This window comes from Meles meles, chromosome 8 (assembly GCF_922984935.1).
Source record: "Meles meles chromosome 8, mMelMel3.1 paternal haplotype, whole genome shotgun sequence".
Lineage (NCBI taxonomy): Eukaryota > Metazoa > Chordata > Mammalia > Carnivora > Mustelidae > Meles > Meles meles.
The window spans coordinates 60503220-60530066 of NC_060073.1; the positions used below are offsets into that span (position 1 = coordinate 60503220).

General features: G+C 37.0%; 1 protein-coding gene across 2 annotated transcripts in view; it reads right to left on the minus strand.

Annotated features, from left to right (window-relative positions):
- Nucleotides 1-26847, minus strand: part of FCHSD2 (FCH and double SH3 domains 2) — a 284199-nt gene that overhangs the window by 116080 nt on the left and 141272 nt on the right. For both annotated transcript variants that reach the window (XM_046015694.1, XM_046015695.1), the window contains exons 6-8: nt 15639-15772; nt 11613-11667; nt 10212-10340 (exon numbers count right to left, since the gene is read on the minus strand). In XM_046015694.1, coding sequence (XP_045871650.1) covers nt 10212-10340; nt 11613-11667; nt 15639-15772 — 318 coding nt within the window. The remainder of the gene's footprint in view (nt 1-10211; nt 10341-11612; nt 11668-15638; nt 15773-26847) is intronic.

The window sequence follows — 26847 nt, forward strand, 5'->3', positions numbered from 1 at the left end:
ATGAAAACATAATGGTTATAAGTAACATTGACATACTTAGGAATAAATTTAACAAAATAAATACAGGACTATGGAGGGAAGCAGAATTATAAAACGATCCCAACAACCCTTACTCTTACATAATCTGAGTGTGGAGAAAATTTATGAACAACACAATTATTATTCCTATGATAATGTTATGTTATATGGCAAAAGAGAGATTATCTACCAGGCCTAATTTCATCACAGGAGCCCTTTAAAAACCCAAAATTTTCTCTGGTTAGTAGCAAAAGATAAAGTAAGAGATTGAAAACATGAACAAGAGTCTACATGCTGGTTGTGAGATAAAGGGAGTCATATGCAATGGCCTTGAAAGCAACCTGAGTGACTTTCAGCCTATAGCCATCAAGCAAAAAAGGACTTAAGTCAACAACCTGAATGATCCTGGGAATAGATTCTCTCAAGAGTCTCCAGAGAAGAACTCAGTCCAGGCAAAATAAAAATCAAGGTTCTACCTTTGTAAGATCCTAAGCTGAGGACCCAGCTCAGCCCACCTGGATTTTTAAACTAAAAAATTGTGAAATAGTAGATGGAGATAATTTAAACTCTCTAAGTTTGGGTTGATTTACTACATAGTGATACAAACTAAATTTAACTGCAAAGGAACAAGAGAAGTTCTGGGGACAGAAATATTTTATATATTATGATTATGACAGCAATTACATGGATATATATGTGTGTGTCAACACTCAACCAACACTATACTTAAAATAGATGCATTTTATTTTATATTAATTATACCTTAATAAAGTTGACTTTAAAGAATCAGTTTAAGTTTTTTCCTTTTGCCTCTAGTCACCTTATACACTACTCCCATAAGTAGTTTTATGTATTCTCTGCTTTAGTACTCCTCATTTATTGGTGATTCTCCAGCCCAGGATAAGTCCTTACGCCAGAATATTCAGTTGTCACTAGAGGATGTGAGCAGTAGATTATCATGATCTGATTTACATTTTTTAAAAGGTTTTATTCATTTATTTGAGAGAGAGAGAGAGAGAATGAGAGAGAATACATGAGAGGAGAGAGGTCAGCAGAAGCAGACTCCCCGCCAAGCAGGGAGCCAAATGTGGACCTTGATCTCGGGACTCCAGGATCATGACCTGAGCTGAAGGCAGTCACTTAACAAACTGAGCCACTCAGGCACCCCTGATTTAAATTTTAGAACATTACTTTGAGAACATCTAGCAAGGAAATCACCTAGGTAAAGCTTAGAATTCTGTAAGAAATTTACTAGTTGGAAAATCCTATCTTAGAACAGTTTCCAAATTTTATTTCAAGGAGCCCTGGTACTCAGTGTAATATCTCACAAACCCAAAGTAAGTAGAAGACGACGTACACAGGTAGAGGGAATGGAGAAAACACACAAAGGGGACACAGCCTCACAAGTTTTAACCAAATGGCCTCCTTTCATCTGCTTTGTATACAAGGATTCCATGCAGGAGTTTGTAGCAGTTGTTCAAATGCTAAAAATATTTTAAAATTACTGCTTTATAATTTTGGGCAATTTTTGCTTTAAAAAATGGGCAAGAAGCATTCTGATTTTCTCCTTTTGTGTCACAGGAAGCCAAGTATAATATAACCAGTAAAGCAAGGGAAAGGATCTACCACCTCATAGGTCTTAAGCCCTTTGGGGCTGCTCCAAAGAATTATAACCTTATTGCTGGCTCAGTGACTGTATGGATCATGTCTAATTCACCTCTGAATCCCCAGATGCCTATCACCAGTACACAATGAAATACTTGCTAAGTTTAACATGACAAGCAAACAATGTTAAAAGATACAATAAAAGGAACTGTAACACAATCTGACACTTTTTGGTAAAGTGGCTGGAACACACCACTCCTAGGTATATTTCTTTAAGAACTTCTTGCAGAACAACACCAGGAGATATATACAAGAACATTTAATAGCAGCACTGTTTCATTTATAAGTAAAACAAAACCAACAAAAATTTCAGTTGAGAACATCAATAAGTAATTTATAAAACATACAGCAAAACTATACAGCAAAATAATAATGAATAATTAAGGTAAAAATTGGCATTAATCCACAAATATAGTACTTAGTGGGCAAAAAGCAAGATGCAAAGTATGATACACTATGTATTGTCAGAAAAGTGGTTACAACATGGTGGATGAGAGAGATGTATTTTAGGATGAGTCACATAGGAGGCTTCCATTTTACTAATTACTGTTTCATTTCTGAAGTTGAGTGGTGAGTTAATGGGTATTTATCAACCTTTGAATGTACTTACATTTGAAAATTTCATATTCAGTTTCAAGTCCTATACCAAGGATCAGCAACTAAGGCCCGAGAGTCAAATCCAGCTCAACACCCATTTTTGTAAATAAAGTTTTACTGGAAAACAACCATTCATTTGTTTACATGTTGTCAATGACAAGGTCAGGGCTGAATGGTTGTGACAGAGAAACCTAAAATATTTATTATTAGGCACTTTACAGAAAACGTTTGCCAACCCCTGTTTTATTTTCAAGTATAGAGAGCAAATGAAGGAGCAATTAATTCTGAAATAACACATATATAATTATGGTCATAGTTACTGAGAAAAATGATCAGCAGATTTGATGATAGCCAGAGAAAGAAGGATGGAAGGAAAACAAGTAAAAACTAAATAGCCTTCAGAGCACTGCTGTCCAACAGAACTTTCCGTGATGATGGAAATATGCTATATCTGTACTACGCAGTATGTGACCACTAGCCACATGAGGCTCTGGAGCACTTGGAATGTAGGTATTATGATTACAGAACAGATTTTAAGATTTTACTTATTTTTAATTATTTAAAACAGCCGCATGTACCTAAGGACTACCATACTGCACAGTGCAGCTTTAGCGCTCTGGAGGACAGATTGATAGCAGTTGTCATCTGAAACCTACGACAGGGCACTTACTCAAGGGAACAAAGAGCTGCCTCCAGTTTAGAAAAATTGCAGCCACTGATGCAAAGGCAAACCATGGATAACAGTAAAGGTAAGGTTAACATATAGAATTGGGACAGATAAAATATTCATAAAAATTGGGCCAAACGATTACTCTAGGAAAGAGGACATAAAGAAAGAGGATGCAAAGTAATAGAAGCAGAGATTTGGAGCTTCCATGATAATTTATAAAAGTGAACAAACACTGGGTGAAAGAGAAGTACAACAGCTAGAGAATTATTTGGAAGGGAAACCAAGAGTCTTGACTTTAAAAAAAAAAATGAGTTCCATAATCCCACATGTGAATGAGGAAAACTCTCAGAATAATTAGAGGTTAGCTGGAAAAGCCATATGAGTAAGGGACTTGGTTACCAATAATGACTTTCTCCTCACTTAACCAAAACAAGTATCTGTAAAAGATATGCCATATTATCATATTTTCTAGATTTATTTCACATAGAAAGATGATGTTTAATTTTTATTACTTTGCCCAATTATCATCTAGTCCTAGTATTATTAAACTATCCAAATTCTCATTAGTTGGACATTCCTTCCCTTTTCTACTTTGATGCACTGTGTTTCATCCTTCCCTATACAAACTACTAAGAATATACTACCCAAGCTTATAAAATATTAGCTTATGATATTTTTGATATTTATGATACAAGAATATGCTACAAAAAAAGGAATTTTGAGAAACAAACTACCTTACTTCCCAGCAGCCAATAGGGAAGGCTGTCAGCTTTTCCCCATTGAGGGTGATATTCGCTGTGGGTTTCTCATAGATAGATTTTATGAAATTGAGGAATGTTCCCTCTATCCCTATACTTTTAAGTGGTTTAATCAGGAACGGATGCTGTATCTTGTCAAATGCTTTTTCTGCATCAATTGAGAGGACTGTGTGGTTCTTTTCTCTTCTCTTATTGATTTGTTCTATCACATTGATTTGTGAATGTTGAACCACCCTTCTATCCCATAGATAAATCCCACCTGGTCATGGTGGCTAATCTTTTTAATGTACTGTTAGATACTATTAGCTAGGATCTTGTTGAGAATCTTGGCATCCATATTCATCAGGGATATTGGTCTGAAATTTTCCTTTTTGGTGGGGTCTTTGCCTGGTTTGGGGATCAGAGTATTGCTGGCTTCATAAAAAGTGTCTGGAAGTTTTCCTTCTGTTTCTACTTCTTGAAACAGCTTCAGGAGAATACGTATTATTTCTCTGAATGTTTGGTAGAATTCTCCAGGGAATCGATCAGGTCCTGGGCTCTTGTTTTTTGGGAGGTTTTTGGTCACGGCTTCAATCTCATTACTAGATATTGGTCTACTCAGGTTTGTCAATTTCTTCCGGATTCAGTTTTGGAAGTTTATAGGTTTCCAGTAATGCAGTCATTTCATCTAGGTTGCTTAACTTACCGGCATGTAACTGTTAATAATAATTTCTGATGATTTTTTTCTATTTCCTTGGTGTTAGTCATGATCTTTCCCTTTTCATTCATAATTTTATTACTTTGGGTCCTCTCTCTTTTCTTTTGGTTTAGTTTGGCCAGTGGTTTATTATCTTATTGATTCTTTCAAAAAACCAACTTCTAGTTTTGTTGATGTGTTCTACTGTATCTCTAGTTTCTATCTCATTGATCTCTGCTCTAATCTTGATTATTTCCCTTCTTGTGTGTGGGGTTGGCTTAATTTTTGATTTTCCAGTTCTTTAAGGTATAAAGAGAGCTGGTGTATTCTGGATTTTTCAATTTTTTTGAGTGAGGCTTGGATGGCTATGTATTTCCCCCTTAGAACCGCCTTTGTCGTATTCCATAGGTTTTGGACTGAATTGTCTTCATTCTCATTGGTTTCCATGAATTGCTTAAGTTCTTCTTTGATTTCTTGGCTGATCCAAACATTCTTAAGCCGGGTGGTAAGCTTCCAAGTGTTTGAATTCCTTCCAAACTGTTTCTTGTAGTTGAGTTCCAGTTTAGAGCATTGTGGTCTAAGAATATGCAGGGAATAATCTCACTCTCACTGATTTGTGACCCAGTATGTGGTCTATTCTGGAGAAAGTTCCATGTGCACTCGAGAAGAATGAGTATTCTGTTGTTTTAGGGTGGATCTGATCCAATGTGTCATTCAATGCTCTTGTTTCTTTATCGATTTTCTGCTTGGATGATCTGTCTATTTCTGAGAATGGCATGTTAAGATCCCCTACTATTAATGTATTCATATCAATATGACTCTTTATCTTGATTAACAGTTGTCTTATGTAGTTGGCTGTGCCCATATTGGGGACATAAATATTTGCCCAATATCAAGCTTTATTACAAAGCTGTGATCACCAAGACAGGAAGGTACTAGCACAAAAACAGACACATAGACCAGTGGAACAGAGTAGAGAGCCCAGATATGGACCCTCAACTCTATGGTCAAATAATCTTTAACAAAACAGGAAAAAATATACAGTGGAAAAAAGATAGTCTCTTCAATAAATGGTGCTGGGAAAATTGAACAGAGATGTGTAGAAGAATGAAACTCGACCATTCTCTTACACCATACACAAAGATAAACTTGAAATGGATAACAGACCTCAACATGAGGCAGGAATCTATCAAAATCCTAGAGGAGAACATAGGCAGTAACCTCTTCGACATTGGCCACAGCAACTTCTTTCAAGCCATGTCTCCAAAGGCAAAGGAAACAAAAGCAAAAATGAACTTTTGGGACTTCATCAAGATCAAAACCTTCTGCACAGCAAAGGAAATAGTCAGCAAAACAAAGAGGCAACCCACGGAATGGGAGACGATATTCGCAAATGACACTACAGACAAAGGGCTGATATCCAAGAACTATAAATAACTCCACAACTCAACACACACAAAACAGATAGTCACGTCAAAAAATGGGCAGAAGACATGAACAGACACTTCTCCAAAGAAGACATGCAAATGGCTAACAGACACATGAAAAAAATGTTCGTCATCATTAGCCATCACGGAGATTCAAATCAAAACCACACTGAGATACCACCTTATACCAGTCAGAATGGCCAAAATCAACAAGACAGTAAACAATATGTGTTGGAGAGGATGTGGAGAAAGGGGACCCTCCTACATTGTTGGTAGGAATGCAAGTTGTTGCAGCCACTTTGGAAAACAGTGTGGAGATTCCTTAAGAAACTAAAAATAGAGCTTCCCTATGACCCTGCAATTGCACTACTGGGTATTTACCCCAAAGATACAGATGTAGTGAAAAAAAGGGTCATCTGTACCCCAATGTTCATAGCAGCAATGGCCACAATGGCCAAACTGTGGAAAGAGCCAAGATGCCCTTCAACGGATGAATGGATAAAGAAGATATGGTCCATACATACAATGGAGTATTATGACTCCATGAGAAAGGATGAATATCCAACTTTTTTATCAACATGGACAGGACTGGAAGAGATTATGCTGAGTGAAATAAGTCAAGTAGAGGGAGTCAAGTATCACATGGTTTCACTTACTTGTGGAGCATAAGGAAAAACACAGAGGACATGGGCAGATGGAGAGGAGAAGTGAGATGGGGGAAATCGGAGGGGGAGACAAACATAAGAGACTGTGGACTCTGAGAAACAAACTGAGGGTTTTGGAGGGGAGGAGAGTCGAGGGTTGGATGACCCTGGTGGTGGGTATCATGGAGCACACGTATTGCATGGAGCACTGGACGTGGTGCATAAACAATGAATTTTGGAACACTGAAAAAAAATAAAACATTTTAAAAAATTAAAGAAAATAAAAAGATAAACACACAAAAAATAAAATAAAATAAAGTATAAAACTAAAAAAAAAAGAAGATTGGAATGCAATGTAGAAAACACAGTGTGGTATCTAGTAAAGAACACAGGCTCTGAAGTCACAGAGACTTTAAGTCCTGAATATATACACATTCCCTGAACCTCACTGACGCTCTGCTATATGATTTGCAGAACAGGGATAATGATATTTAGCTCGAAAGATGTTCTGAAAACTAAATGAAAGAAGGTATTTAAAGTACCTAGACAGTACCTGGCCATGCTGGACACCCAACAGTTACTTCACTCTCATGCTCTGGCATTTTTTTTTTCTTCTACACTTTTTTTTTTTTTAAAGATTTTATTTATTTATTTGACAGAGAGAGATCACAAGTAGGCAGAGAGGCAGGCAGAGAGAGTGAGAGGGAAGCAGGCTCCCTTCAGAGCAGAGAGCCCGACGTGGGACTCGATCCCAGGACTCTGAGATCATGACCTGAGCCGAAGGCAGCGGCTTAAACCACTGAGCCACCCAGGCGCCCTCTTCTACACTTTTAACCTAAGAATACAATGTCCAAGATATGTAAGAAAATAGAATATTTGTTTTGATCCTGAAAATGCATTATCCAAAACCGAGGTGAAAGGATCATCTTTAGACAGGAGAAACAACTCTGTTGTTGAGGTTCCTTGGAGGAATCTTGAACACAAATAAATGTGTAATGGGAAAATAATGGGGTTCCCTTTTAATGGCTTGTATTTTCTCTGTAAATTAGGAAGAAAGACCACTTGCTAAGTGTGAAAGAGAAGAGGTAAATTCGAGGTTTGAGATGGAAAAAAGTTGAAAGAAATGTTAAAAATACTAGGAGTCAACCAAGGAAATGACCAAATGGACCCAAATGCTCAGGGTCCATTTGAGACTGGTTCCACATTAATTTATGAACATAAATGTGTTCTATCTGTTTAAAGACTGTTTTCAGTAGTACTTGGCTACTTGGATTCCGGTACAAAGAAAGAGGTTATCTGGGTTCATCCTGGGTTGGAATTTCACTTCATTCCATTTATAGGCTAGAATGGTATTTAAATAATGAACTATGAATTCTAACTAAGATAAAGAAAAAAATGGTAAAGGATAATATGCCTAAAATGATTAGGATAATGCCAGAGCAATATTGAGCAATCAAAGAAAAAAAAGAATAGTTGTTAATATTACTAATTATGGTCCTCCACCAATAAGTAATTTCATTATTCTTTTAAGATTTTATTTATCTATTTGGCAGACAGAACTCACAAGTAGGCAGAGAGGCAGGCAGAGAGAGAGGAGAAAGCAGGCTCCCTATTGAGCAGAGAGCCCGATTTGGGGCTTCATTATATCATTTCTATGTATTTCTCTCTCTTCCACCAGACTGAGCTCTTTGAAGATAAAGAGCGTCTTACTCATCTCTGCCTCTTCCCAAAGTGTAGTCCAGTATCTACCACATTGTAAGTGACTATTAAATGCTTATGATTAAACCAAAGAATCAAACCTCCTGCTTCAAAATTATCCATAGAATTCATTTAAAAAGACCCTAGCTAGGGCATCATAACCTTGACAACAATTCAGAAAACAAGACTTTTCTAAGAAAGATACGAAGGGCCACTCACTGTCAATTCAATGATAGAAACTCACTCAGCAGCTAACAATATGATTGATGACAGTTTTCCAATACTGCAGACTACAGAGTTAACATGAGGAAGAAAATGAATTCACACATACACAACATGAAAACTGAGAATACATCTGTTCTACTTTTAAGGGACAAAAGAGGACTCCTCTATTTTTATCATTCCAGTACTTTACAATGTCGATTGAAATGAGTAATCGGAGGCATAACCAAACCACTGCCTAGCAAATATCTGCATTAGGACTTCAAAGCAAGTTCAAAGATATATAATCTGAGAGCTGGCCAGGCCCATTAACTTTCTCTTTATATTGGGCAGAAGGTACACCCCCAAAATAATACTGTACCTTTCCCAGTTTATCAAAGGTCACAGGGTTTCAAGAAAGAGGTCTTTTAGCCTGAGGATTCAATTTAAAAAACATAAAGATTTAATTTTGCTGCTGCTTAACTAGTATGTTCATTTTAAAGTAATCAAAGGGGAAATATATAGTTAACAGCTTTAAGAGTGGGCAGTATACAGGGAATCACGACTTTAAGTGTAAACTGTATTGAGTATCTTCTTTAATAAATGGGTTGTCTAAGACTGAGTAGACATATATATTTCCCTAGAGAAAGTATGGTATAATGGGAGGTCAAGCCTCTAGTTGGTTCTTGTAAATCTGAAGGGCTATGTACGCCTAATAAGATACTAAAATGCCTAAACCTCTAGGTCTAACATTTTATCAGGAAACGTAAACAGAGCTCTCATCTGGGATGTCAAAACAAGCCCTTGTCTCTCTTACCACCTATGTTCTAACCAGTGGAATTCAAAACAGGATAGAAGCTAGGAAAAGGGGAGTTCTGGCAATGAACAAAAAGGAAAGAAAACATTTTGCAACTGGATATTTCTTAGCCCAGTTTGACTCTATCACTCCCATTTTTCCCTGAAGGTTTCAGGAAATGTCCTGTCTACTTTCAAGGAAAGAACTTACAGTTTCTAGACAGAGTTTATCTCTTTCCCAGAGGCCCTATAGAAAAAAAGAGCACCCACTCCTGTTGCATCCCCATTCTCAAAGCTTCTGATCTGTAAAGCAAGCAATTCAATTAATGTGTTTTGATAGTCATTAAGAACAATATTTGAAAAGGATGGATTGAAAATATAAGCGAAAGACAGAATAATCAAATATTTGGGTCCTTAAGAAGACAGGAGAAAATGAGATACACTCTATGCAGTGACAGGTGAAATCTGGCAGACGTTTAAACAAGATTTTCTTCTCTACCCCTTTTCTTTTACTTCATTAGAAGTGAAAGAAACAAATACATGTATAAACAGGGAAAGACCAAATTGAGTTTGAGCACACAAGAAAGTATAATACAATCTATCTACATTTCAGAGCACTACCTAGGGTAGAGACATCTTCATATAATTACCAGATATTTTCTCTTCTTCTCATGGGTACCTCAAAATCATAAAACATCAAATACAAGTTTACCTATTAATTAAAGGTAAAATTATAAAATTTTAAAAACCTGAGCCTTAAAAGAATCTTATTCTGTATCTTCTATATTAATAACCATTATACAGTAAATATCTGCCACTACTAGGGACTAACTACAGTTAGTCTTTTTACTGTGATTTGGCTTTAAATATTTTCTTATATTAAAAATTAATTCAGAATTACCTGAAAGAGAGGGTACTCAAACAATATCAAGTATTGTTCAAAGAACTGCAAAGAAACCTGGCTGCTATTCTACTGACTCAATGCTACCTACTGAATAGTCAACTCATGAGTTGTTTTCTCTCTAACGAAACAAATGAGCACAAATATTAAGGCTGTATTACCTTCATAATGTTAACTAAATCTGTTTGATAGTAGCGATCCTGGTGTGCATTTGCTGCTGCTAATGTAAGAAGATAATCATTCCTTGCGTGGGTAGCTTTAGAATTACATTCAGATCGCCGGGCTTTTAACTAAAACATAGTGAAAGAGAAAAAAAATCAACACAAACTGATATTGCACTGTAAGATATATAAGGATACCATTCTTAGCTGGCAATTAATGGCTCCCCAACAAGAGTAAAGGTAACCATGTGCAGAAATACTCATTTGCATATAAAAATATTCAACACTATTGAGGAATTAAATAATGATTACAACTGTTAAACATGGTGAGAGTGTTTCCTTTTTTTTTTTTAAGACATTATTTATTTATTTGACAGAGAAAGAGAGCACAAGCAAGCAGAGCAGCAGAGAGAGAGGGAGAAGCAAGCTCCCCACTGAGCAGGGAGCCTGATGCAGGGCTCGATCCCAGGATCCTGGGATCATGACATGAGCCAAAGGCTTATGTCACCCAGGTACCCCAAGACTGTTTTTACATGTTATTTACACTTAACATACTTCCAAAGCTTTTCAAAATACTTCAAAGTATTTTGCTCATTTTATTCAGATGGGAAAAAAAGGTTCCCAAATTAAGTAAGTACCTACTTTTCAAAGACATGGGTAAATTTGCTATGAGTTAGAAAATCTTTTTTTTTTTTTTTTTTTAAATCAGCATTCCAGGTACCTGGGTGGCTCAGTTGGTTACATATCTACCTTCGGTTTGGGTCATGATTGCAGGGTCCTGGGATCGAGTCCCACATTAGGCTCCCTGCTTCTCGGGAGTCTGTTTCCCCCCTCTGCCTCTCCCCCCTGTTTGTGTTCTCTTTCTCTCACTCTCTTTCTCTCAAATAAATAAATAAAATCTTTCAAAAATTAAAATTAAAAAATCAGCATTCCTCATATGCCAAAAGAATAGTGTCCTGGCCGGAATCCTGACAGCCAAAGGCGGATCACTAAACTTACTTATCAGGTATTCGACAGTTCAATGATCCCACAGGAAAATCTCACTTGGATCTGGCCCAGAGTATCTGCTCAAGGCTGTAAATCGGAATGAAATGAATTTTGTAGATTTTCTAAAGCCCGAGGACTAAGTCTCTTGGACTAAGAGTTAAAGATAACAGGCTACCTAAGCAGGTAAGGTATAGAACCTATCTCTAAAGCAATCTTGAGAAGCAAGCAGTGTCCAAAGTGCTGACACCTAGGCAGAAAACCCCCATGAACTGGGAAGGAGACTTCTTCCCCGAGTTAATGACTTTAAAATGCTTCTAAATTAGGTGGAAATAACTGACTTCAACCCTCAAAAAACCCAGTTCTTTTTTAGTAAGCTAAGGTTTTTCAATTGTGAAATAGTTTTTAAAAACTCACCTTTACACTTGCTTTCTGTAAACTGATTCTTGATTGAAAAAGACTAAGTTTAGATCTATAATAAAACAGAAAATACAGTATGTTTCATAAAATTATCAAATTACATATGACATCTTTAGTATTATAATTCCAAATTTTTAAAACAGTGATGCTTTTCTGCAATGCTATTCCAAAAGAGAACTAAAAAAATAGAAAGCCAGGAGCAATGATTATTTTCCTTTACTACAGGAAGAATATTGTAGTGCAACAAGAAAATTGGGATATTTAATTAAGATATCCTGAATGACAAGAATACAATTTGACAAATACAATATATTGGTATCTCCTAATGAACAAGAGTCATCAAACTATAGGTGATTCCCAGTGTCATACAATTACACACACTTAAATTCACACTTAGTTTAGAAACACGGGGATAACCAATCTGTGGAGGCAAAAATTAGCAGGCATTCAGGGCCATGTGCAATAGGCTGTGACAACACCTGCAATGTAACCTATAGTAGGATATTCCCAGGGTCTTCAAAGTCCTTAATTCCATTATTTCTCCCATGGAAAGTCCTTCTTGTTTGGCTCCCAGCCTGCGTGCTCCCTCCACTCTTACCATAGTATTGGAACACAGTGAGAAAGTCCTTGGGCTCTGCCCTATATGATTTTGTTTTATTTAATCTTCTCCCATTCTGACGTCCTTATTTTCCTCAATTCCTTTCAGTTTGGGAAGGAAACATAATTAACAATCAGTAGTAAAAATATGCTGGTTTTACCCAAACAGCCAGAGATAAACAGAAGGAGAAAGTCAACAGACAAACAGTAAGGAATAACAACACTCCCACGACCGACCAGTGATTTTTGAAGCTGCAATGTTTGTCTTGACTGCAGTGTCATGGTGATTGCCATGGGAGAATTCAGTGCATGTGCTGGAAGCTATGCCATAATACCAAGGAAAGTTGCAGACCCCATGGGAATGGAAGGTGGAGCAAGCCAGTCTCTGCATAGCAAATGTTTGGAGGATAGCAAACGCAGCCCATCATCTTTCTAACAAAAGAGAAACATTCAAGGATGCACACGTATGAATCCTAACTACTTCTCCACTGTTTAAAAAAAAAAAAATTGTGTCCAAGACACTCCTGTTATTTTCTACCTTGCCATATTTGTATTTCCTGGGGTTCTGTCTGCTTTTATTAATCAGATTCCTATTTGTTTTGACTAGAAAAAGCCACACACTTCAGAATCTGAAAGAGCCTGTTCAAGATTAAAAAAGACTGGGGTTTCTCAATTCTTTTTCTTGCAGTCATTATCCAAATGATCTGAGTTGCACCTAGATTTTCCAATATAAGGTTCTAAGTTTCTGCTTTCTGTTTCATTTGCTAATCCTCATATAAACTCTTGTGTGGTACTTAAGAAGATATTAGTAATAGATAAAATAATACAGTTCCAATGCTCAAAGATTCTGATCTACAACAAAAAAGATACATATAAATAGTGAATTGTATTGCACACTCCTCACCATCTACTTCCAAATGTTAATGCTCCTTAGAGTCCCAAACTCAATTTCTCATTTTATATATGATTTCATCCCTATAACTATCACCTGATAGGCAACCAACCCCAAAGCGAGATCTTCAGGCCCAGAGTCTCACCTGAGAGTTAGATACATGACTCCCTACCAAATTTATTCACTTCAGTGTCCTGCAGGCTCTTCAGAACCTACATATCCAAAATGGAACCCATCCTTCCTTTCAAATGGCATCCCTCTTCCTTTTTATACTCTCTTAATGTGCACAGCTCACCATCTATCAAATCATCTATCAAAAGTATACATAGTCCCATCTTTATTTCCCCTCCCTGAGCTTCCTTCTCATCTCCTTCAACTCTATCCAAATATCACTTCGTCTATAAAGGTTTCCTTTCTCATTAGGCAAAATTAATTTATTTTCTATGCTTACAAAGCAGTGTTTTCATACAACTACAGTGAACATATTATTAGTTACTATGTAAGTGACTGCAGGTACTTGAGTCTACTGTGAGTAAACAAATCATAAAGTTACTTTTAAACACATTTGCCTTTAATTATAGGCTTTAAATTTCTTAAAAATGCAAAGCTTATCTTACTCATCTCTGTACTCAAAGTACCCAAAATAATTATTCAATAAACATTTAGAGAGTCAATGAAGATAAAGAGGCATTTCTTACTCTGTAGTTGAACGAATTTTCAGGAAAGTTACACACTGAAATAAAATGTCTAATTTGATGTAACTGCTTTGAATTTGGGCCATATTAGAAGGCTGTGTTGTGCGATGAATATCTGTGAATTAGACCCTGTCAAATCCATACTTCTTAGGAACTGCCTTGGAATTGTCCTCATTTTTGCTCTGTGGACCTTGGCTAAAGTAGGTATTTATATATGCTCTAACAGATCTCTCAACTCTCTGTTCTAGAATCCCTGAAAGTTTAAAAAAAACAAATTCCCCAAAACCACCATGACAGGAAATTCCTATAAGGAGATCATCTAATCTAAAATCTTCAGATCTTATTGGAAAGATGGGTTCACTGACTTTATCAAAGTATGGGAAATATCTGCATGCTCAGAAAAATAATAAAGATAATAACCTAAAATAGGGAAATATTAAATACGTTTTCCAGTAATGTTAAATACTTTAGGAATATTCGTCAACCAGTCCTTGGTACTGAATTAACTTCGGAGGAAACCATAAATTTTCACAAGATGCTTATGAGATTGCTTAACTTCCTATAGATAAAAACATATTAGAAAGAACGCCCCCCCCCCCCCCCCGCACTGGTCTGTACAATGGTTCATGACCTTTCTGATTTCATGCCCAGGAGTTAAGAGTCAGCTTTCTTAATAGACCTCTTTAGAGTCCCATTCAATGGCACAGGTTTATTTTTTCTCAAAAACTTTATCTTCCTCAGCTCGTCATAGCAAAAATCTGTACTGCTCACTTTTTTTTTCCATTTTATTTATTTTTTCAGCGTAACAGTATTCATTGTTTTTGCACAACACCCAGTGCTCCATGCAAAACGTGCCCTCCCCATTTACCACCACCTGTTCCCCCAACCTCCCACCCCTGACCCTTCAAAACCCTCAGGTTGTTTTTCAGAGTCCATAGTCTCTTATGGTTCGCCTCCCCTTCCAATTTTTTTTTTTAAATAAACATATAATGTATTTTTATCCCCAGGGGTACAGGTCTGTGAATCGCCAGGTTTACACACTTCACAGCACTCATGATAGCACATACCCTCCCCAATGTCCATAGCCCCCTCCCCCTCTCCCAATCCCACCTCCCCCCAGCAACCCCCAGTTTGTTTTGTGAGATTAAGAGTCATTTATGGTTTGTCTCCCTCCCAATCCCATCTTGTTTCAAGATGTACTGCTCACTTTATATCTCCTTTTATTATCAATTGCCAGTTCCTTCTTTTCCTAATTATTCTCGAAATAAAGGGCTTATGATTCACATATACTAAAAGTATAATTCACACATTTGCTAAAGCATACATTTAAAAAGTATATATATTAAAATTTCACACAAGAGAGAAACTGTGTCTGGGTCAGGATTTCTATACTGAGGTCAGTGCTCTTTATTTATTTGAGATGTCCAAGGTGCCTTCAATGGCATGCTGAGGGTCAGGGATTTCCAACAACAACTCATTTAGAGTCTAACATGAAAAAAAATGAGGCTCCTAAACCCGGATATTCCGACACCATAGCAACTTCAACCAGCTTTTGCTAAGCGTTCAATACAATGTTCATTTGTCCTTTTTCCTTTTCAAAATTCAATTTTTAATGTGAAAACTAACTCATTTTGCTATACTAATTTAAATGAGATCATCCAATATAAAAGAAAATATAAAATATAAAAGAAAAATTTGAAAGTATGTAACATTTATAGGTCAGATTAAACCAACATAACCTAAGAATGAGACTATGCCTTATATTAACAGAAAACAAAGTATTGGCAAAAATAACATTTATTTGCATAATTACTTTTTGCGAAATGCTAAAGCACATACTTTGCTTCGATGTCAGCCTTCTCTCGTACTGCATGAGCCATCTGTTCAGTCTCAAAGTACTTCTTTTTGCCTTTAGCTAAATCTTTCACTGTCTCTTGTAATTCAGTTTGGATCTTTGTCAACTGGTCCACACACTGTAAAATACAAAGTGCAATTATGATGTTATTAGTTTTTAGGCTTACCAAAAATGAATTTGTCCTAAGGACTACGCACTATGCCCTCAGGATGGAAACCCAGGAGAAAAATCAGCACTTTTAGTCTCCTTCAAACTGCAAATTAAAATCCAGTGAACAGCTGGTACTCCCATCTCAAGAAATGTATTGAACAGTGTCCCAGTTTGCTTAACAACTCTTAATAACCTCAGTGCTGCTGAAGACTGACGTTAAGGTAAGGCAGGAGAAGAGCAACAATGAAAATGCTTTTATTATTGGAGATACCATGACACTAAAGGCAAAAGAACAAAGCAATCCTATATTTCTTCATAATCGTTGGGTGGGGGTCATGCTGATCTTCTCTATAACATGCCGATGTTAGTATATGTGCTGCCAAAGTCTTAATGTGCTACAAAATCTTAATAAAATCTTTACATGTTTGGGGGAACTGATGGTGCAAAGGATACTGAAGAATTCTGCTCTGGGAAAGAAGGAGTGTAATCTGACAAGTCTAGCATAAATCCAAGATGGAGAGGAGCAAGAAACCTGGGTACCATGTAACAATTACTACTCAAAATTACTGCCAACTCAGTTCTTTGAATACATATACACACCTGGGGGCGGAGACAGACATGATTAACTCAAAGAAATGTTTAATTAATAAATTCTTATAACACATTGGGGCCAAAGTAACATTGCTTTGGGACTCCTCTGGATATCTAAAGGGGAAACACTTTTCCCAGTTTGCAACAGACCACTGCAAAGTTTCACCAGCCTGAGGCCAACTCAGGGAAGCCTGAACTGAAACACTTCTGAGCTTGAAACAGAGTCTGGTGGAGACTGACAAGAGCTCAGCAAAGCAGGAAGAGACACTGGTGAGGAACTATATTGACAGGGTGAACAGCACGGAGTAGAGCAAGGACACTGGAGCAGCAAGGATAAAGCACAAATAAACCTACACATGTGACATAGAGGCTAGAGTTTCCCAAAAATTGTTAGGTGGTAAGAAAAGGACTACTTTACAGTAAACAGAAAACCTGGAAGATTCCCTATGAGCATATTTACTGAGCACTTAACAAGTGCCAGGCTATAAATAAAGGGTTAAAAAAAAGCCTCACCTCTTTCTCCTCTGCATGAAAACTGGACCCTTACTGAAATTTCTAGGTCTGTGTTTTAACAGAAACCTGAGAAAGACACAATTTGGCAACAGCACTTACGAACACTGATAGGTAAACTGCATCAATTTGGAGGAAAGTACAGATGCACAATAAATATCTGATGGAAAAGTCTTGGGTTCGGGCTTCTCTGAGTATGATAATACCTGGATATGGACATGTCCTTTGCAGAGACTTTGGAAGCTCTGGTGTAATAAATAAATAAATAAAGTTGTAATAAAAGCTTTCAGTCTCTTTAGGGTCAGTGGCTATCCCTGTACATGTGAATCTCATTCTCTTACCCCAGACCTTTCACCTGAGGAACCAAACAGAATAACTGGTTGGCTGTGCAGACTGAGGCATACAGTGGTGGAAGAACTAATTATACTAGTGCTGGATGCCGTCCTGCTTGTTAACTGTGTTTGCTATGCTACTGTCCTTCTAAGTAAACCTCATGCCACGTATGGCCTAGGATAATCATGACAGTCTCAGTGTTTTGCTACACTTAAGAAGACTCCCTACAGGCGCACACACAGGCAAAATGTGTAAGTATAGTACTTTATATATAAATATTATCACATTTACTCCTCCAAACGACTCTGATAAAAGTATTTATATTAGTCCCATTTTAAGATGAGGAAATACAGGGCACGTGGGTGGCTCAGTCAGTTCAGTGTCCGACTCTTGATTTTTAGCTTGGGTTGTGATCTTGGGGTCATGGGATTGAGCCCTGCATCCAGGCTCCGCCCTCAGCACAGAGTCTGCTTGGGATTCTCTCTCTCTCCTTACATCCCTCCCTCAGGTTGTGCATGCACCTGCTCTCTCACTCTCTCTCTCTCAAATAAATAAATAAAATCTTTTTTTTAAATGAGGAAATACTTATAAAGGTTAAATAATTTATCCCAAGTCATACAGTAAGAAAGTGATGATATCTTTTATCATGTAACCCACAATAGTACGTGCCCCAGTTTTGTGACAACCATATTTTTAATGTCCTTATGTAGAGAAAACTTACCTTAAAATAGTAAGCTTTTTAAAAACTGACATGTAACTCACATAGAAGAAAATTCACCCTTTTAAAGTATACAATTCAGTGGTTTTCAGTATATTCTTAAGGTTGTATAACTATTACCACTATTTAACTCCAGAACACTGTCATCACCCAAAAAAAAAACAAAAACCCATACCAATTAGCAGTCACTCTCCATTTCCCCCTACTCCTAGTCCCTAGAAACCACTAATCTACTTTTTGTCTCAATGAATTTCTGCATTTCGTATCAGTGGAATTATATAGTATCTGGCCGTATATGTCCCAAGACTTTCACTTAGTATAATGTATTCAGGGTTTATCGATCTTATATCATGTATTAATTCATTTCTTTTTGTGGCTGAATAAGATTTCACTGTGTAGATATACTAAAATAATCATCTTTTATCTTGCAGAAAAATCTTCCTTTCTCTTTAGTTTTAATAGTCCTTATCATAAACAAACTGCTTACTTAAAAAATAATACCATGAGGGGTGTCTGGCTGCCTCAGTCAGTAGAGCATGTGGCTCTTGATCTTGGGGTCATGAGCTCAGGCCCCAAGTTGAGCACAGAGATTACTTTTTTTTATTTATTTAATTTTATTTTTTCAGTGTTCCAGGATTCATTGTTTATGCACCACACCCAGTGCTCCATGCAATACGTGCCCCCCTTAATACTTAAAAGAATAAAAATAAAAAATATTATGCCTCCATCAGAAAGGAGGACACAACTTTTGTCTCAACATGAATGGGTCTGGAGGAGTGAAATAAATCAAGCAGAGAGTCAACTGCTTTCACTGAAGTCTTGAACCTTCAATTTGTAAAAACACAACTATCATATGGTGTCACTTGTGGAGCATAAGGAATAACACGGAGGATATCAGGAGAAGGAAAGAAAAAGTGAATTGGGGGAAATCGGAGGGGGAGATGAAACGTGATAGACTGTGGGCTCTGTTTCTAAAACCAAAATGTTCACCTAAAATGAGCATGGCCTCAGAAAAACTAAACAATGAAGAGAAACTCAAGAATCCAATGGCGATTTAACTTGCACTGAAAGAGTCTGATAATGAGTGTTTTGAGAGGAAACTAAGCACAGAAGGTCAAAACTTCTGGGGATGAAAACCATGTGGCTAGGATCGCAGTATGTCCATACAAAGTAAACGCCATGGGCACATGCATGCACAGACCCACACATAGCCATTCACTGCTTATATCCCTACCCATTGAAGAATAAGATGTCTTTCTTAGTACTGGGTAACCAAACATCTTATGGAAATTACTTAATTCATTTTCATCTATAAAATGCTATTAATTAAATTATCTTTTGCAAGTGTGACAATGTCAAGGTGGATCTTATGATAGTTCAGATCTTTGAAAAGATTTCTAAAAAATCTCATCAGAAAACTTAGGGTGATTCTTTTCTTGCTTTTTTCTTTTCCTTTATATAAGTTTCTAAAATACTATTCATCAAATAATATTAGATAGCCTATGTGTGCAATGAAGAGATCTCTTGTGATGCATTCTTCCCTACCCTTCAGTATATCCATAACCACAAGTTTTCCCAGATGAACTGCTTCAAGTCAGAGTATTTGGGTTTTTGTCAAAGAAAAGTGGTCCACACATAGCAAAATACAGGCATATCTCATTTTATTGTACTTTGCTTTATTATGCTTTACAGATACTGCATTTTTGTATTTTTTTGTATTTGTATTTGTATTTTGTATTTTTTTTTTAAATTTTTTATTTATTTATTTATTTTTTTTCAGCGTAACAGTATTCATTCTTTTTGCACAACACCCAGTGCTCCATGCAAAACGTGCCCTCCCCATCACCCACCACCTGTTCCCCCAACCTCCCACCCCTGACCCTTCAAAACCCTCAGGTTGTTTTTCAGAGTCCATAGTCTCTTATGGTTCGCCTCCCCTCCCCAATGTCCATAGCCCCCTCCCCCTCTCCCAATCCCACCTCCCCCCAGCAACCCCCAGTTTGTTTTGTGAGATTAAGAGTCATTTATGGTTTGTCTCCCTCCCAATCCCATCTTGTTTCATGTATTCTTCTCCTATCCCCCTACCCCCCCATGTTGCTTCTCCATGTCCTCATATCAGGGAGATCATATGATAGTTGTCTTTCTCCGATTGACTTATTTCACTAAGCATGATAGCCTCTAGTTCCATCCACGTCGTCGCAAATGGCAAGATTTCATTTCTTTTGATGGCTGCATAGTATTCCATTGTGTATATATACCACATCTTCTTGATCCATTCATCTGTTGATGGACATCTAGGTTCTTTCCATAGTTTGGCTATTGTAGACATTGCTGCTATAAACATTCGGGTACACGTGCCCCTTCGGATCACTATGTTTGTATCTTTAGGGTAAATACCCAGTAGTGCAATTGCTGGGTCATAGGGTAGTTCTATTTTCAACATTTTGAGGAACCTCCATGCTGTTTTCCAGAGTGGTTGCACCAGCTTGCATTCCCACCAACAGTGGAGGAGGGTTCCCCTTTCTCCACATCCTCGCCAGCATCTGTCATTTCCTGACTTGTTAATTTTAGCCATTCTGACTGGTGTGAGGTGATATCTCATTGTGGTTTTGATTTGTATTTCCCTGATGCCGAGTGACGTGGAGCACTTTTTCATGTGTCTGTAGACTCCACTCCAAAACTGCTAGAACTTGTACAGGAATTCAGTAAAGTGTCAGGATATAAAATCAATGCACAGAAATCAGTTGCATTTCTGTACACCAACAACAAGACTGAAGAAAGAGAAATTAAGGAGTCAATCCCATTTACAATTGTACCCAAAACTATAAGATACCTAGGAATAAACCTAACCAAAGAGACGAAGAATCTATACACAGAAAATTATAAAGTACTCATGAAAGAAATTGAGGAAGACACAAAAAAATGGAAAAATGTTCCATGCTCCTGGATTGGAAGAATAAATATTGTGAAAATGTCTATGCTACCTAAAGCAATCTACACATTTAATGCAATCCCTATCAAAATACCATCCATTTTTTTCAAAGAAATGGAACAAATAATCCTAAAATTTATATGGAACCAGAAAAGACCTCGAATAGCCAAAGGAATATTGAAGAACAAAGTCAAAGTTGGTGGCATCACAATTCCGGACTTCAAGCTCTATTACAAAGCTGTCATCATCAAGACAGCATGGTACTGGCACAAAAACAGACACATAGACCGGTGGAACAGAATAGAGAGCCCAGAAATCGACCCTCAACTCTATGGTCAACTCATCTTTGACAAAGCAGGAAAGAATGTCCAATGGAAAAAAGACAGACTCTTCAATAAATGGTGCTGGGAAAATTGGACAGCCACATGCAGAAAAATGAAATTGGACCACTTCCTTACACCACACACGAAAATAGACTCCAAATGGATGAAGGACCTCAATGTGAGAAAGGAATCCATCAAAATCCTTGAGGAGAATGCAGGCAGCAACCTCTTCGACCTCAGCCGCAGCAACATCTTCCTAGGAACAACGGCAAAGGCAAGGGAAGCAAGGGCGAAAATGAACTATTGGGATTTCATCAAGATCAAAAGCTTTTGCACAGCAAAGGAAACAGTTAACAAAACCAAAAGACAGCTGACAGAATGGGAGAAGATATTTGTATTTTGTATTTTTGTATTGTAATTTGTGTTTTTACAAATTGAAGGTTCAAGACTTCAGTGAAAGCAGTAACTGCAGATGTGGTAGAAATAGCAAAAGAAGTAGAATTAGAAGTGGGGCCTGAAAATGTGCCTGAATTGCTGCAACCTCATAATAAAACTTGAATGGATGGGGGATCGCTTCTCATGGATGAACAAAGAAAGTGGTTTCTTGAGATGGACTCTACTCCTGGTGAAGACTGTTGAAATGACAACAAAGAATTTAGAATATTAAGTATATTTAGCTAATAAAACAGTGGCAGGGTCTGAGAGGACTGACTCCAATTCTGAACGAAGTTCTGTGGGTAAAATGCTATCAAATAGCATCACATGTTACATCACATGTTATATCACATAACACAGAGAAATCATCTGTGAAAGGAAGAGTCAATGGATTCAGCAAACTTCATTGTTGCCTTATTTTAAGAAACTGCCACAGCCATCCCAACCTTCAGCAACCACGACCCTGCTCAATAAGCAGCCATCAACAACAAGGCAAGACCCTCTACCAGCAATAAGACTATGACTCATGAAAACTCAGATAATGATTAGCATTTTTTTAGCAATGAACTATATTTAAATTAAGGTATGTACATTTTTTTAGACATAGCTACTGTACACTAACAGTCTTTAGTACAGTGTGAACTAACTTTTATTTACACTGGGAAACTAAAAAATTCATTTGACTCAGTTTATTCCGATATTTGGTTTATTGTAATGCTAGAATCAAACCCACAGTATTTTTTAGGTATGCCTGAACCAAAAATATTTATGAAATAAAAGTCATCAAACTTAATCTGTAAATACAAAGACTACCTAGGATTTCCCTTCCAATTTTAAAATAAATTTCTTCTGCAGGAATCCAGTTTTCTGGGGTAGACTAAGTTATATACTTAAAAAGAAGCTTAATAATGTTTAAGAAAAGTCTTGGTGCACTCCAATATTTATAGCAGCAATGTCCATAATAGCCAAACTATGGAAAGAGCCCAGATGTCCATTGACAGATTAATGGATAAAGAAGATGTGGTCCGTATATACACAATGGAATATTATGCAGCCATCAAAAATGAAGTTTTGGGACGCATGGGTGGCTCAGTTTGTTACGCGGCTGCCTTCGGCTCTGGTCATGATCCCAGCGTCCTGGGATTGAGTCCCACATCGGGCTCCTTGCTCAGCAGGGAGCCTGCTTCTCCCTCTGCCTCTGCCTGCTATTCTGTCTGCCTGTGCTCGCTCTCTCTCTCTCTCTCTCTGACAAATAAATAAAATCTTTAAAAAAATGAAGTTTTGCCATTTGCAATGATGTGGATGGAACTAGAGGGTATTATGCTAAGTAAAATAAGTCAATCAGAGAAAGACAATTATCATATGATCTCACTGATATGTGGAACTTGAGAAACAAGGCAGAGGGTCATAGGGGAAAGGAGGGATAAATCAAAGAAGCCAAAACCAGAGAAAGAAACAAACCATAGAGACTCTTAATCTCAGGAAACAAACTAAGGGTTGCTGGAGGGGAACTGGGTGGGAGGGATGGTGGGTTGAGCAATGGACACTGGGGAGGGTATGTGTTGTGGGGAGAAATTTGTATTGTGTAAGACTGATAAATCACAGACCTGTACCCTTGAAACACATAATATATTATATATTTAAAAAAAAAAAGACTTGGTGTGGTATAAGCCCAGCTCTTTCCCAAGAGTTATAAGCACTGACCACTGATAAACACAGAAATTAATGTACAAGTTTACACTAAGGTTAAGGGATCATATGAAATGGTGACAAACTTGGATATTAGAATTTCAGTGCAGAAATTAAAAGTACGATCCCTGAGTATGACACAGATCATGTACAGATAGATATACTTGCCAGTAATTTAAAGACGGGAATAAAAGTAAAAGTAACTTTAGCCATACATTGAAGTCCTACAAACCAGTAGGTTCTCTGACCAGTAGTTGTGTCCTGGAAACTCATCCTAAGATAATAACTTCAAAGAAAAAAAGGTTAAATTTTTATTGTAGACTTAGTGGTAATGTCCAAAAACAGATATGATTTTAAAAAGCAGAATAAATTAAAAATTCATTCAGAAATAAAAAATAATAGAGGTGCCTAGGTAGCTCAGTTGGGTAACCATCCAACTCTCAATCTCAGCTCAGGTCTTGATCTCAGGGTTTTGAGTTCATGGTCTGCACTGGGCTCCAAGCTGGGCATGGAGCCTACTTAAAATAATAATAAAAATAACAACAACAACATAAAGGTTGTACAGAAACATGAACAATTAATTAGGAAATGGGAGAGAATAACGAATATAGGATATCATAAAAATGATCAATGTATTAATTACAACTATTACAAAAACTAAGAAGATAAAAGAAGTAAAGGAATTAGTCTACTAAGGTAAAGAGGTTGTATGTATTTTTCTGTAAACCTATTTAAACTTAAACTTCAAGCATTTTTCAAAGATTGCATAGGATTTGGAATTAGGAAGTAGAGTATTCAAGTTCCTGCTCTGTTATTTACTACTAAGTCTCCTTAATATTTTTTAGCCTTGGTTTTGTCATTTGTAAAATAATAATATTTACATACCTAACAAGTACATATGAAAAACAAATGAGACTATAATGGATACAATAAGAGTTTACAAACTCTAAAGTGTTATCCAATGTAAACCATTACTATTTCAAAGGAATGTGAACTCTAGTATACATGAGAAAAATATGAACTGAAGTGTTATTAATTATGAGACTGATAGATGTTAATTGGACTTATTGTGGTGATCTTTTGCATATATACAAATATTGAATCATTGCATTATATACCTTAAATTAATACAATGTTATGTTAATTATACCTCAATTTAAAAAATGACAAATGCCTTAGATTATAGTGGCTCATTTTGTTTTTTAAGCAAATGTCAGCATACAGAAAATGATTTAGAAAAAGCCATGATATAATTCTCATTATAATCTACACAATGGTCAGATGCTTTATAATTATAATATGCCTGGATTTACCCCCAGTATTAGAAAACTGTCAAAATAGAGAAAGTTTTTAAAAGAACATGAATATCAAAATGTTATAGAGGGAAAACTTTAAGTCAAACTTGGTTGTGATAATGACAGAACAAGTTGTTTCAGACTACTTTCCTCCAGGATGGAAAACTTGGACACTGTTTAAAACCACCAGCACTGGGGCGCTTGGGTGACTCAGTGGGTTAAGCCTCTGCCTTCGGCTCAGGTCATGATCTCAGGGTCCTGGGATCGAGCCCCGCATCGGGGCTCTCTGCTCAGCAGGGAGCCTGCTTCCCCCTCTCTCTCTGCCTCTCTGCCTACTTGTGATCTCTGTCAAATAAATAAATAAAATCTTAAAAAAAAAAAAAAAAACTACCAGCACTAAGGAACAATGATACACACTGGACTTACAGGAACTGTGATGTCTGGAAGAAGGGAAGCACAGATAGGTAAGCTCTATGTTTAAGGTGACTTTTTTCCTAAGGTTATTTGTTGAATCAGGTTACAGAGAAACAGGCATTCTTACTAGACTGGCGAATCAGAGGCTGAAGTTTAAGGATGCTGAAAGAGTAGAAACTTGAGAGGCAAAGATCTGGAAAGAAGGGTGTTAAAGAAGCAAGCCCAAAGATCTGTATGCAATTTCCCCGAGTCATCGGTTCGGTTGACTTCTAAATGGCATGTATGGGTGTAATGCCAAGAAATCCAGTAAAAAACAGTAGCTAAAAGTCTAATGAGCTGAGCAGTTACCAGAGGATCAGAGCAACTACATGATGTTGAGAAGACAAAGGCTGGAACCATGTCTTATCAAAGTAGAAGGGTTTTGGTAGGCACCCCACACTTTTTCACAGTTAAAATCCTGGCAATAAGAACAAAGGTGAAATAGACCAGCCCCATGAAAAGCTAAAACCAGACCCTCAAAGGATCAAGGTGATCTGACAGTATTCTATCTGCCTGCCAGAAAACTTAACTCTTTGGAAATAAAAAATGTCTTCCAGAGTCTCTACAATTTTTATCAAAAATGTCCAGCATCGTGAGGCATACTAAAACAGCTGACCCCAATAACCCAAAATCAAGAAAAACCATAAAAAAAAAAAAAAAGGCCTACAGTGATTCAGACAGTGGAATCCTGAAAAGAGATTAGGAGTAATATATTCAAGAGGGTAAAAGAAAAACATGTGGAGGTGCAACAGGCTTGATCCCAGGATCCTGGGATCATGACCTGAGCTGAAGGCAGACACTCAACCAATTGAGCCACCCAGGTGCCCCACAAAATCTATTTTTAAAAACTCAATTAAAAATTCTAGAACTGAAAAATACACGGAGATTCCAAAAGACGTTTTAAAAGCAGATTAGAAACAGCAAAACAGAGTATTAATTAAGTGAGAGGTATTGGTAGAAAATATTCAGACTCAAGAGCAGAAAGAAATGAGGAAACAACCAAGGTGCTGATCAATGCTAGAATGTATAAAAAATGTAGCATATACACATAATGAAATATTATTTGATCTTAAAAAAGAATGAAATGCTACCACATACAACACAGATGACCCTGTTAGACATTACACTAAATGAAACAAGCCAGTCACAAAGGGACAAATACTGCATGATTCCACTTACATAAAGTATCAAACTCATGGAAGTAAAGAGTAAGTTGTGGTCAGCAGGGGCTGGAGGGAAGAGGTGAGAGAACTACTAACCTACCAAAATTTCAGATATACAGAATGAGTAAGTTCACGATTAGCTGTATAACATTGTGGCTCTAGATAACATTACTGTATCATACACTTAAAAACCTGTTAAGATTCTTAGCCTCTTTGGTTAGGTTTATTCCTAGGTATCTTATAGTTTTGGGTGCAATTGTAAATGGGATTGACTCCTTAATTTCTCTTTCTTCAGTCTTGTTGTTGGTGTACAGAAATGCAACTGATTTCTCTGCATTAATTTTATATCCTGACACTTTACTGAATTCCTGTACAAGTTCTAGCAGTTTTGGAGTGGAGTCTTTTGGGTTTTCCACACATACTATCATATCATCTGCGAAGAGTGATAGTTTGACTTCTTCTTTGCCAATTTGGATGCCTTTAATTTCTTTTTGTTGTCTGATTGCTGAGGCTAGGACTTCTAGTACTATGTTGAATAGCAGTGGTGATAATGGACATCCCTGCCATGTTCCTGACCTTAGCGGAAAAGCTTTCAGTTTTT